The sequence below is a fragment of the Diadema antillarum genome, unplaced genomic scaffold (genome assembly GCF_040938485.1).
Source record: "Diadema antillarum isolate AM-2024a unplaced genomic scaffold, OU_Dant_1.0 scf00000101, whole genome shotgun sequence".
Lineage (NCBI taxonomy): Eukaryota > Metazoa > Echinodermata > Echinoidea > Diadematoida > Diadematidae > Diadema > Diadema antillarum.
The window spans coordinates 1,653,076-1,667,437 of NW_027270990.1; the positions used below are offsets into that span (position 1 = coordinate 1,653,076).

Below are 14,362 nucleotides of genomic sequence, written 5' to 3' on the forward strand. Positions count from 1 at the left end.
TTTAGATAAAATCCACATTGTATTATATAACTATTTCGCTATGATTGTTTTTTTTTTCAGGAAACTTCACTGTTGCTTGCTCTATCACACCACCATTGCTTTCTCCTATCCATGGATTAACATTAACTTGATCTAATTCTTTTCATAATGTAATCGTTTTGCCAATACAGCTGACACTATTTTTTCAACACGTCGAACTATTAGACAAAGTTACAACTGGGTGACTTCAATGCCACCGATCAACTAAATCCAGGTTTATACATAGAACACGCTACAATATGTAGTTAGAAACAAATTCGCACTAAATCAACTTTATGATGACTTATGATTGTAAACCTAGGTTTTACGCAACACTCGATAGTTCCTGCTATTAAAATAGCAAATCAATATCTGTTCATATTTATCGATTATAGATGGAACTTAAAATTATTTTTTTTTAAAGGAAGGTCTACAAATTGAAAATATGTATACACATTGTACATGAAATACCGTCTACCATTTCTATTCGCATCCCTTTTATTGGAAAGGAGGATAATCGTACCATTGTCTGGTTACAAAGTGGGTATATCGGTATATCATTTTTTCTGAACAATCTATAGTGGACGATAAAACCGATTTCGCAATCTTTCGCCAACTTCACAAGGAGTGGGTGAGAGAAGGCGCCATTTACTATCATTGCTGCTAACTGTGCTACAAGCTGATCATTCTCGATGGCCAAGGGGTGAAGACATATATAATATATTCTATGTACATTTTCGTAAAAAAGGAAAACATATAGGCGTATTAGACAAAGTTCCCTCCTGCCTGACTTGTTCTCTTCCACATCGAGTAGGCTAGACCAATGCCGAAAAGCTGAAATACAATAAAAAAGAAAGGAGTTATCATTTCAACTGACCACAAAGAATTTACATGATACCTCATGTATTTCTTTGTTTTTTGTTTTGTTTTTGTTTCATTCTACTCTATGCGATCACGGGACATTAATGTTTTCGATCATCTAAGTAGGGCTGTTTTTCATAGAGTCCTTGAATACAATGCTACAACAACAAAAACAAAAATGATACATCAATGAGCAAAATGTGGTTGTCAAAACAACAAGAAGTCATGTACTTGTTATAGGTTATGATCATTCTTCTTATAACCATTACCACTACTAGTAGTTGCTGAGGTAGTAATGTAGCAGTCATAGTGGTAGTGCCGTCGCTATTGTTATTTACCCTTGGTGTAGCTATTGCTGTTACTAAATCATCATAATAAAATATAGCCATTTACTTCATACTCCGTATTCAAGGTCTTCAGGATCTCCGTAGGTCGCAACACGCGTTACTTCTGCTACTACAGACCCCATCACATAATAAAGGTATAATCAGAAGATCGCACGTTTGCCATAAATAAAGTATATTTCAAATAACATTGTTACTGATCACCGTTTCAGATATCAAGTAGCTTTTTGAAAATCAAGTATATCAGAAGCACTTGCGGAGAAGAAGAGAATAGTATAGTCCGTGTATATTTTGCGCTGATGATTATTCTCATCATCAGTGAATTCTGTATAAAGATAGTGAAGGGGTTCCCACAGTGTGCAGAGTTTAAATCACGGTTCCCCGGGTGAACCGTCCACCGGGTGCTCCCACGCTCTTACCCCTTGTCACCCTTGGCCTGTCAGTCACATTGTGAGACTAGAATCCCGTTTCAACGGACCTTACCGCGGCAACGTCGCGACAACGTCCGGAGAACACAACCCTATTTCATTTTCGGATTAACGAACCTTCGGAATAACGAACCTTCGGAATAACGCCACAAATGTTCTTATTAACGAACCCTTTTTCATTTTCGGATTAACGAACCTCTAGGTATAGGAAATATGTGTGTTTCGGATTAACGAACCTTCGGAATAACGAATCTTCGGAATAACGAACAGCACCCGCTAAAATGGTGCTTTAGCCACATGGCTAATTCCACCCCTAGTCCTCTGGTCTCACCTGGAAAATAGCGACGATGATGGCAACGATGCCCATGATGTGTGCCTTGGATTCCAGCTCCATAATCACCGCCCCTTTGCATCCCTTGAGAAAAACGATAATCACAAAATAATCATGTCGGTAGGTACGTGCCTTTCATTTCATGGATTGGCATAAAAACATTAATGAACCCATGCATGTTATCAGGATTTGAGGAGGAGGAACGAGAAGAAAGAAAGAAGAAAGAGGGGAGATAGAATAGCTGAAGAAAAAAATTATATAATATGATGATGATGATGACGATGATGATGATGATGATGATGATGACGATGACGATGATGATGATGGTGATGGTGATGGTGATGGTGATGGCGATGATGATGACGACGATGATGATGATGATGACGATGATGATGATGATGGTGATGGTGATGATGATGGTGACGATAATGATGATAATGGTGACGGTGATGGTGACGGTGATGGTGATGGTGATGGTGATGGTGATGGTGATGGTGATGGTGATGGTGATGGTGATGGTGATGGTGATGGTGATGGTGATGGTGATGGTGATGGTGATGGTGATGGTGATGGTGATGGTGATGGTGGTGGTGATGATGGTGATGATGGTGATGGTGGTGGTGGTGGTGATGATGGTGATGATGATCGTTGATGGTGATGGTGGTGGTGATGGTGATGGTGATGATGGTGATGGTGGTGGTGGTGATAATGATGGTGATGATGATCGTTGATGGTGATGATGGTGATAATGATGAAATCCAAAGAATCCAAAAGAAGGACAAATATTTAGAAAACTGTAAGCTGGAAAGGAATATGAGGAAAAAATAGATAGAGGAAGTGGAAGATTAAAAGCGCAAGGACTTAGTTTACAATAAAGAAGAATCTGATGCCTAAGAACGCAACAAAAGGAAAAGAACACGGACAAGAACATTGAAAATGGAAAAGAAGATGGAAGAAAATGCGGCAAAAGAAAATTTGACATAAGACACACACAAAAAAGAAAAGATATATGATCAGATTAAAAAAGAAGAAAATGAAGAGATCGAGAGATCGAGAGGAGAGAGAATAATAATGAAGAAGAAAAATAGCAAGGAGAACAAAGAAGACGTAAAAAGACTACAACCATCGACAAGAGGGGGCAGACAAGTGAGTAACCAGTCCTAATTAAAGGGGATACTCGGTGGGGGGGAGAGGGAGATCTGACATTTCGTATTCAATAATTGATTATAATTCACGTTACGAATAATCTTCGCAATATGCTAAGTGAAAAGGGAATTGTGTTTACGCCGTCAAGCCCGGACAATCTTGCCTGGGATGCAATCACCACAAGGACAAGTAACACCCAGTGCCGTATATTAATATACGGCACTGGTAACACCCAGGACACCTTTCACTGACAAAATATAAATTCAATAACTCTCGACTAGGCTATAGGCTTTATGAGGCGGAGATGAAGGCTTGCAGTAAACCAACTTGATGGACTTTTTGTAGATTTCATGAGACTGTTTTCATACAAGAGGACGGCAGAAGAAAAGGAAACGAAGATAGAGGGAATCCAGAGATCTAAAGACGGGAGCAACCTACTCGGACGAATTTCTCTGACGCCAGGTCTCGGCCGCACTCTGGGGCGTAGAAGAGACAACAAGAGTCCGGGGTCTGCTGCGGCCGGTAGTTTGCGGTCGACGTCCACCAGTCCGTGTGGTTGAACACGCCGCAGCATCCCAGCTGCAACATTGATGGAAAAATGGAGAAAGACGTTCATGGTAGTTATGGCACTTTTTTTTTTTTATTGAGAACCACATCAAATAATATCAATTTTACTTCATTTCAATTTATTTTAGTATTTCTCACATATATTACAATTCAATTCAATTCAACTTCATTTTCACTTCCATCAAATAAACAAAGAAACTATATACATTGCATATGTACAGGATATTTGTAATACTTGCAGAACATAATTTGACAAGGTACATTAATATGAAAATGAGAAGTAGATGCGATTACATCTTTGTTGATATACATAAAGCGTATTATACAAGTCAACTAAGGATGAGGATGGAAGTGGAGGGTCCCACTAAGAAGCAGAGCTTTTACGATATGGGACCCTCAGAAAATACACAAGACAGCAATGTAAAACAAAATAAACGAACCGATGTCAACTGACATCAAGATGATTGGGAAGGGAAAAAGAAAGAAAAGGGAAACAAAAAGAGAAAAAAAAGGGGAAAGGGGAAAAACTACAGCACGTGCCATCGTGGACGCAGGCAATCTAGATTCCATAATTCAAAATAAGTGATGAAATACAAGCTGGATTTAATGTAATGCAAAACATTTTTTATTTTACGTAATTATGTTGATAAGAATGCAGGAGAAAAAGAGAATTAACACATCGTTATATTTAGAACACAGACAGGGACTTGATTAGAAGGAGGACTTATGTAAAAAAGAATGATGACTTGACTGAGATATAAAGGGAAACTAACTCGGTTGGATATTATAAAATTTCAATAAAAATGATTTTAATTTATTCTTGAAGGAATTCAGAGATTGAGCTGTTGTAATATTGTTGGGAAGGGAATAAAGTATATTACTACGAAAATTATATAAACCATAGATTAGATGAAAATTCACTGGAATGTACAAAAGTCTTGAGGTGATATGAACACAAGGTCTGTAAACATAAGAGTTGAACTACGGTCATAATGCGAGAAATATGATGGGGCCTGCGTGAAAGCAAGCTTGTACAGCCGCAGGTCCCGTGATAAATCAGATAAATGAAGACAAAAAAAAAAGAGAAAAGAAAGTATGATTTGTCACATTGCTAGCTAAAACTTTTTTTCGGGGATTGTGTAGGTTACTGAAGGAGAAAGACATTAACCACCATCAACTTTTGGTTTTGTTTTACTTGAAGTTTTGAGTGGAAACTATAAAAGTCGAAGTGCATTTCCTTGAAAGACATTTCAGAAAGAGAAAACAGGCAAAAAATGAAATGAACGTAGGATGATAATTTTATGGAGACTTTGTTCCGTATTTTTGATAACGTGTTTGCAACTGCGTACTTTTTAAAAATGTCACGCACTAGCCTCCTGAATTAATCACGTTTTGACTAAAAAAAGACATGCAGTAAAACCTGCTCTAATGACCACCTGTCAAGTGTAAAATAAATCATAATTACGTCATTTTTCTTAACTGGTCATTGTAGACAACATGCACTTGACGTTTTATCTGTATGTTAAAACCAACAACCGTTTAGTTATAGATCAAATACTTTGCACAAGTAATGCCAGCCAAACCAACCGCTTGATTTTTGTAAAGTTAACGGAATACAACGAGAAGTTGTACAGAATATATCGCAAAACAAGTAGTTTGCAAATCTCTTGTGCAAAAAGTTTGTACACGTTTATTAGCCTATAAAAGCATTTAATGTTGAAAGTATGCTATGTATAGGTCCATTTGTCTACATATTGTTGCTCGTTCCTTTCTGTGTTTGGTCCAGGTGATACGAAAAGAGTAAAACTCAAATATTCAAGTAAAAACTTCTCCATCAGAAGAGGCTTCTATCAAGACTAAGCAATGTCCTTTAAAATGGAGATCCTTTTATATTTGTTTCTAGTCGGGTGCAATTTATAACTCCGCATTTTATTATGAATGTATTTCACAAATTAATTGATCTATGTGGAAAGGTTATTCATCGTGTTGTCAATACATTTGACACTATACTTTAATTGGATTAATGCTTTGAGTTCTTACAGTGCCAATTGGTAGGCCTATAGAAAACAACAGCAACAAGAACAAAACATTGCTTTGTGCATTTTTAGTCCCTGACATAGAAACGTATCGGATGGTGAGGTGATCGCATGATGAACGTAAAGCCCGCTGCGCACTAACCAGCTAACGGTAACACCAAAGATAGTTATTTTTTCGTAGAGAGTAACCGAAGCGTCTTGGTAACACGCTTTCATGGACGACTGTACGACTGGCAGGCTTTGGATCCGAAATGAATCACAGTGGCTTCAGAATTAACGTGCTTGTTTAGTTTGGATCCAAAGTCTGTCAGTCGTATAGTCGTGAGTTGTAGAGTGTATGGCGGACTACCATGGATTATCTACACTGTCGAAAGTCCATGGCACAAAACGTGGACTAGCGATTGAAGAGGGCGCTGTTGCATAATGTGCCATCTCCATTTACAAAGACCAAAGATGTAATTAAAGCTGATATACGAGTACTTGATAACCGTCAGTCAAAGTCTGCAAAGGTCGTATTCCATAGTGCGTACGATCTTTTTTTTTATAGGTTCAATGGTCGTTCACAATTCCCTCATTATTCGTAGTTCACATTCCGGCCTATTCAAGAGACGGGCTAAGATTTTATTTTAACCATTTTCGGCGTACCGGAAACGCTTCTATCGGGACGCTCAAAACATGAAAAATGCGTAATTTAGTAAATTCAAAGATGTGTGTCAATTGGATTGGATGACACCGTAACAGCCAGCGTGAGTCTGTGCAACATCTCGTTCTCCCTTTATAGGGACTGTACAGTACTGGTTGAGGTGAGGATTCAGCTTGTAACGTTTTGCGAGATATGTAAAAAACACTCTATGAAATGTTAAAGAGTATACAATTCTAGGGGGAATCAAAAATTTATTTGATGAATTTCGGTTTTGAAATGACTGAGATATCTAAAAACAAGGTAAAACAAAGAGATCCTCATAAAAGTCGTGGCCTGTCAATTTAATTAGGATTCCTTTTTTGGATATCTCAGCCATTTCAAGACCAATTTTCATTAAATAAACGTTGAATCCTTCTTAAAATTACATGCTATTTCATATTTCATAAGATGTTTCTCTTTATCTCACCAAAAAAAAAAAATGTTATAAACCTGATGTTAGGTCTCGACCAAAACTATTCGATCCCTTTAACAACCTAGATTTGACTTTGGTTGGACTCTTTTCTTCAGTTTCAGTTTTAAGTGTTAGTTTGTTTTGATGAATAGAATACTTGAAATCCTGAACTGCTGATTGCAGTACGTCTTACCGTGGACTGCATCCTATCCCAAGCCTTGGTCAGACCGGCCTCTCCCGGGGAGTTGTACTTGTTCAGTCCGCCTGCTCGGAGCTCGTTAGCCACGTACTTAGCTACCTGCCATCGGTAAGCGAAGCCGAGACCGCCAGCTGTGACCCCCAGGATGAACACCCCAACCATGACAACGAAATACTGTGAGAAAAAAAAAAAGGAACACAAAAAGGAATATTTAGATTGTGCATTCGTCTTAATTATACTTTCTCATTCTCTTACATGTCTTATCAGATTGAAAAAGTTTTAATCACGCTATTTCCTATCAGTTTGTGTATCATTATTGTATGTTTCATCCCCTATATGTATTCATTATCTATAGAAACTGAATATGTGTTGTTCAAAGCCTGTAGAAATTTCAAGATTTCGTGGGCAACGGGTTAGAGAAACTTCCAGTGATGCGATATAAAATTCAGTTCAGACCATTTGTTTGCAACAAGAGCAAACCAAAGTGTTATATCCTTCGACTTTTTCCTATTTTCACGTTTCGTATCGGTCTGCCTTACCTTGACACTTTCGACCCTTGTTAAAGGGAAATTTCTCCCTGTCGACAAGCTGACGTTCGTGTATTACAGTTATTTAAAAAAAAAACCCCTCTATCAGACAATAGATCTAGATAATTTTCACAATCTTATCCCAAAGCTGTTTTGTCATCCAGCCAGTGCACGTTCTAGCTTATACGATATGTGGTGTTTTTTTTATTCCAAAATACATGCAACATGTTTCGAGGCTGTTGTGATTGCACTTTACATTGGGAATTTATTTAAAAAGTTTCAAACTTCAGAATATCACGTCATGCTTGCGTGGTGCTCCCATAATTCGTACTGTAAACTAAATGGCGGCTAAAAAGCACTTCGAAACATGTTTGTATTAAGCGCTATATAAATATTTCATATTATTATTATTATTATTATTATTATTATTATTATCATCATTACTATTACTATTATTATTGTTATTATTAGTAGTAATATTATTATTATTACTATACTATCATTAATCATTATTATCATTGTTATTATTATCATTATTATTATTAACTGTGGCATAGTGGATAAGACTCTAGACTCCCAATCGGAGGATTCGAATTCGAATCCCGCCCAGTGCAAAATGTTTTTACCCTCCATGTTCCTCTCGACCCAGGTGTATAAATGGGTTCCTAGCAATGCCAGGGTAATAATAATGGCAGGGCCCACTGGTAGAGCAGTGGCAACACTGAAGAGGCTACCCTGGGTAAATAAGACCTAATTTAACGTATTATTGTTATTATTATTGTTATCATTATTATTATTACTATTATTATTATTATTATCATTATTATTATCGTTATCATTATTATCATCATCATTATTATTATTAACATTATCATTATTATTACTACTACTACTATTATTATTATCATTATTATTATTATTATTATTATTAACACACTCAACTTCACTGACGACATCGTTTGCGAGACGCATACGTGAAACATTCCTTAAGACGTCATTATGTCTCAGTCTTGATTGTATAGTTAACATCGTGATCCATACAAGATACTCTACTTAACTTAATTTTTCTGTTTTTTCTCCTTCCTTCTTATTGCCAAGCATGTCTTTAATTCATCTTTTAATTGTCCATCTATACTGTTGAAGTGTATTTTGTGCGTGTTTTTCTTATGTACACGGTTGTTTGCATGAGGTCGAGTGTGTATCTTGTTCTGTTGAGCTTTTGTGTAGCTTTGTTTTGAAGGTTTCTTTTTTGTAGCGTGTTATACCGCTAAAAGAAGACTTGAGTGCTCCTTGATCGCGCCGTAGGCCCCGACGAAAGACACGACCAGGACAATGACTCCGACGATGATGAGTATGTTGGCGGCGTTCATGAAAGGCATGCTGGGAAGGAGGGTCATGAAGGGCCCCTCCTTAATGTGCAGGTGTGCCCCAGTACCCAACAGCACCGCTCCACACAGCTGTCGAAATCAAAACGAAGCAGATTATGATACACAATGTGAACATTACATAGTCATTCTTTCAATCATAATCATCATGCACATGCTCACAAGCATAAACACACACACACACACACACACACACACACACACACACACACACAAACACACACAAACACACACACATATACACAGACACATACATGTATCATCCTGCTATTCTTTATGATGAATATCATTACATCGACAATTCAGGGTTGCCTCAGAGGGTGAAATAAGGTGTGACGGTTAAAAATGAAGAGGGAAAAACCCCGGAAAGAAAAGACAGAAAGTTTTACTGTTATGTAAGACAGATCACAAATATCTGGAACGCAACTACCATCAATGTAAACAAAAAACAAAATCTGACATAATCGTACTTTAAAGGGATGGTACAGTATTGGTGGAGATGGAAAATTGGACTTTAACTTTTTTTTGCGAGATACCAAGAAAACACTTATGAAATAGTACAGAGCATACCATTTTAAGAGGAATTCAAAGTTTATTTGATGGAAATTGGGTTTGGAATAGCTGAAACATCCAAAAAAAAAGTTAAACAAAACAATTGTAATAAAATGTGGGTCCCACACTTTATAAGGATCACTCTGTTTCGGATATTTCAGCCATTTCAAAATCAAATTTCATCAAATAAACATTGAAATCCTCATGGAATTACATGCTCTTTCATATTTTCATAAGAGGTTTCTCACTATTTCACCAAAAAATGATAAAACCTGAAGTTAAGTCTAACCAAATCTATATGATCCCTTTAAAGTGTATTAATGACAAAGAAAAATACACGTGTACCACGTACGTCAAACACATGTATTCATTGAAACAGACACATTTTTGGGAGCTTCCTGAAACATCTGTGAAAATCCTTACAGGAGCAATTTCTTTGGCAAGTTTTTGAATAGACATGGAAACATTCTTAACATAATATCTGCTTCAAAAAGGAACCCAATACACACAGCTCTTAATGGTCCTGATCAGAGCTAACTAACTAACTAACTAACTAACTAAACCAAGTCTACTTACGAAGAAAAGGACATTAAAGGCGACGAGTAGATACTTCGTACACTGTCCGTCCCCGCTCACCATATTGGTTTCTCTGCCTCAATTCCAACAATCTATACGATACAGTAAGAATAAAGGATGGATTAAAATAACATTTATTTGACAGCAAAAACATAACAATGACGACAACAACAACAACAACAAGTGTAAACGCAACAGCAGCAGAAAACAAAAACAAAAACAAAAAAGGAAACAAAACATTGCACAAAAAAACTAACTTTTTAGCATCCAAAGCGGATATGCAATGAATGCTCGAGTTTGAAATATTGGTATGATTTGCGCAGGACCAATCAGCCACTAGCCTACAGTCACAGGATAAAACATTGCTTTATTTTGTGCCCTCTTTTTAATCAGGTCATACATCGAAATAGGCAAATGAAAACAAATGATAAAACCTAAGAACAGGAGTTGATGTTCTTAAAAAAAAGAAAAAAGAGAAAAAAGAAAGAATATAATAATATCTATATATTATTCCATTCTTTCTTTTTCTCTTTTGTCTTTTTTTAAGGACAAACAACAGTAACTGTTTAAAACAACTCTTGTACGAAGCCATTCGGATAAAGTCATCTGAGAAGGCCTGATTGAGAACTGTACTCCATGATGATTATGACGAAATGTAATTAAGGATAAGTTCACCTTCATACACATGTGAATTGAGTGAATGCAGCAAACTTAGTAGAACACAGGTCATCACTGAAGTTTGGGGAAAATCGTACAATCCGTTCAAAAGTTATGAATTTTTAAAGTATCTGCGCAGTCACTGCTTGGTGAGAAGACTACTGCAGTGTATGATGTTAGAACGATATAAAGGAAAAAATAAAGAGAATTTTACAAAATTTTATTTTTTGAAAAAAAAGTTCACATTTCCTCGACTTGTCACTGACGTACGTTATGGGTATTATTCCCCCCCCCCCCCTGCCTTCTGAAGGAGGAAAGTCCAGCGTTCTTTTATTATCCGAGAAAAGTGACAGAATTTCCTTATGTTTTCTTTAGTATAGTTGTACACACGTGACATCACAAGCTATAGTAGTCTTGTCGTCCAGCAGTGACTGAGCAAAAACTTAAAAATTCAGAACTTTTGAATGGATTGTACGATTTTCCTCAAACTCTCACTGTTGCGTTCTACTAGTATTACGGCATTCACTCAATCCACATGTCTAGGAAGGTGGACTTGTCCTTTATATTGCATGGGGGAGGGGGAAGTGGTGGCTATTGTAGCGATTTGTTATGCATGTTATACAAGGGCTACCCGGCTCAATATTTCTATCTCTGCACAAGATACGTTTGCCTCATTTCATATTTAATTGTTTTATTTTTTTCTCTGCGCTTCCTGCCAACAAAGCCGTAAAACATGACTATCATGGGATCAAAATGAGTATAATTTGACAGATATCATTTCGCACACATTAAGGACCGTTGTGTAACTTGTATTACACGGACGATATAACAAACTAATGACCTCTTTCAGGAAAATGTGCAAATAGCGCATGTGTCAGTCAGCAGCTATCCTATGACATAAGTTTGAGAAGTAAAGTCATGAGAACTTAAGTGTCTACATCCTATACGTCGAGACAAATTCAGTGTTGCTATACAGGCACGCTCGCAGTGCTATCGACGATGACAATGTTATTATGAATGTCGACATTGCTGAGGATAACGATGACGGTGATGATCATGACATTTTATTTTCAATTGATGCGTAAAAGGCACCCGCACGTAATCATTTCGTATAAAAAAAAATGTGTTGTTCATTTGTGTTAATCATCAACCTGTATCAATGTACAACTGTAACTAACTCTTCAAATATGGTATAAGAAATTCAATTCAATTCAATTTAATAGTTTATTTCCATCGCCAAAAAGAAAAAGAAAACACGATTCAAAGCGATACAAGTTGTCGATTTGTCTTTCATCCATCTGATAAGGACAGTTTTTGGGGTTTTTTTTCGAATACAATATAAAGTATATGCACAAGATGTCATAGAAAAAGAAACAATGTACACTTTGTCAACTGGCTTTCTGTTATATTCTTATGAAAAACGAATGCAAAAATGAAATCAACTCAAATCAATCAAATCACGACATGGCAATAATGATAAAGTAATACGCAGACAAAAAGATATCGACAAAGCATCATTGATTTCAACAAAATTATGACCGGTACAACAACAACAACAACAACAACAACAACAACAACAACAACCTGCTACTATATATATACATACATACTATACTACTATAACTATATTACATACTGACATATATAGCTGCCATATGTAGTGAAATAATCATGACGATAACGTTTGCGCGTACCTGCAGTTCTATTGAGAACATCTATGAACACTTATACACTAAGGAGAATGCAAAAAAATGTAAACATGAATAAAGTCCAGAAAAACGGCGCATCACGGAACTGAAAATGTTACTCATCGCGCATGAACTTGACATTTCAGCGACTAGCGAAATCCTAATGTTGTTCTTGTTTTTGTTTTGTACTGTTTAATTTTTGTTCTGCCTTGTTTGTTGGGGGAAGTTCGATTTGAGACGAACTTCCTCTGGGGGCTGTGTTTTCGACGTTAGCGGGACCCAACCCTACCCTATGACTCACCGGGTGGGAAGTGATAGACTGCCTAACTAAATCTCCCGCTACCGCTATAACGAGCTTTATGTATCCCGCTTCTGGCGTCAGCTCGATGTATTGGGGGTTTATATAGGGACGTTCGTATACATTCTTTCTTCAAACTTCGAATTTGTTGACGTGTACATGGTATAGAAATAAGAATTCTTATCTGTAAGTGAAGTATGATGGTGTGAATATGCGGTCTATATGCTTCTGAACTGAACAAAATTTACTGAGTCTATGAATCTTCCATGCAGAAAATCTTATCTTTAAGTGAAATATAATTGTAATGATGTGAATACATTTATGTTATTTATGCTTCTGAAGTGAAGAAGAAAAATTAAATTGAAAGTTTGTTAAGTGAATGATTTCACAAGAGCATTAATTCTGAAGTTGTGAAATATGATTATACCCTTCCCCCACCGGCATGTTTGTGCGTATTATGGACACTTCTGCATGTTCTGTGTGCTTCTTAGTTATGCTTTTATTCGAATAAAACACTACAATATTTTTCCCTACAATGCCCACTAATTTTCTTTAAAATCATGTCTAAACCTTATCAATCCCTGACTTTGGTAAACCATGAGCATGATGAGGTTTTCCTGTCTTTCATGTATAGGGTTGAAACAATTAATAGTGATGCTATAATACTGGCATCCGTTCTGGTACACTCTGAAAAAAAAATAAGAAGTTCTCCTTTGGACCTTTGCCAGTGTCACACTGAGAGCACCTTTACGGGTGCAATTTTGCACCTTTCAGACCAGTATCGACCTTTAAAAGTGCAACTTTTTCAATTCAATTCAATTCAATTCAATTCAATTCAATTCAATTCAATTCAATTCAATTCAATTTTATTTTTCCCATCCAGCAAGAAGTGAAACAAATATGATATAATATAAAAGCATGCGTAAAACAATCACAAGGAAAAAGAAATAGAAAACGAAAAGTCGTACGCTAACTTAGAAGATATCAAACCAAGATAATGTTATCAATCGAACTCATGAACATTTTGAAATGACTTAAATCGACCATTTCTAGCCAACGTAATAGAGTATACCGCTCTGATCTGGTTAGAATACAGAGAGAGAGAGAGAGAGAGAGAGAGAGCTTTGCATTTATATTAATATGCAAATTGGTGGATTGTGTCCTTTTCTATGGTTACAAGGACACACACGCATGCACAACACACACACACACACACACACACACCACACACACATATGGAATTGCGCAGGCATCGAATTACGATATTGGCCATGTTGTGAGAAATGACGTAACCTTTGCATTCATCACTGCTAAAACATTTGTGATACAGTGTATTGCTTCATTTTATAGCGAAAATGGCAAAATGGAGAGAACATTGAGAAAAAAAGAAGTATAAAAACATATGAGATATCTGATATTTCTTTAGATTTTGGTATCTTTACTATCACCTAACGTGTCCAGTGGTCCTGACAAAACATCGTAAAAAGGTTTTACATTCCATTGTAGTTTTTTCGGGTTCATCGAAAAACGTGACATGCTCGAGATCAATAATGGCTCATCCGGAACACACTATTAGCGTTCAAAGAAATATATAAAAAAGTGTGCGGTAATATTTCGTTTGTTTCAAGGGAAGCACTTTATTATTACCAGAGCCG

General features: G+C 36.6%; 1 protein-coding gene across 1 annotated transcript; it reads right to left on the minus strand.

The window, feature by feature from the left end:
* Positions 1-783: 783 nt before the first annotated feature.
* LOC139718890 (tetraspanin-4-like) lies at positions 784-10,127 on the minus strand. Its single transcript, XM_071630333.1, has 6 exons — positions 10,065-10,127; positions 8,817-9,008; positions 7,019-7,198; positions 3,567-3,707; positions 1,983-2,066; positions 784-852 (listed from the first exon to the last, which is right to left on the minus strand). The coding sequence occupies exons 1-6, from the start codon at positions 10,125-10,127 to the stop codon at positions 784-786; spliced, it is 729 nt and encodes a 242-aa protein (XP_071486434.1).
* Positions 10,128-14,362: the final 4,235 nt, after the last annotated feature.

What these genes read in the sequence shown, in the direction of transcription:
- LOC139718890 (XM_071630333.1), bottom strand. Translation starts at nt 10,127, where the DNA reads ATGGTGAGCGGGGACGGACAGTGTACGAAGTATCTACTCGTCGCCTTT. An exon ending in CCTTTAATGTCCTTTTCTTC is followed by an intron (nt 9,009 to 10,064) that starts GTAAGTAGACTT and finishes TGATTTCGACAG; the next exon opens with CTGTGTGGAGCGGTGCTGTT. An exon ending in GGGATAGGATGCAGTCCACG is followed by an intron (nt 3,708 to 7,018) that starts GTAAGACGTACT and finishes TCAATGTTGCAG; the next exon opens with CTGGGATGCTGCGGCGTGTT.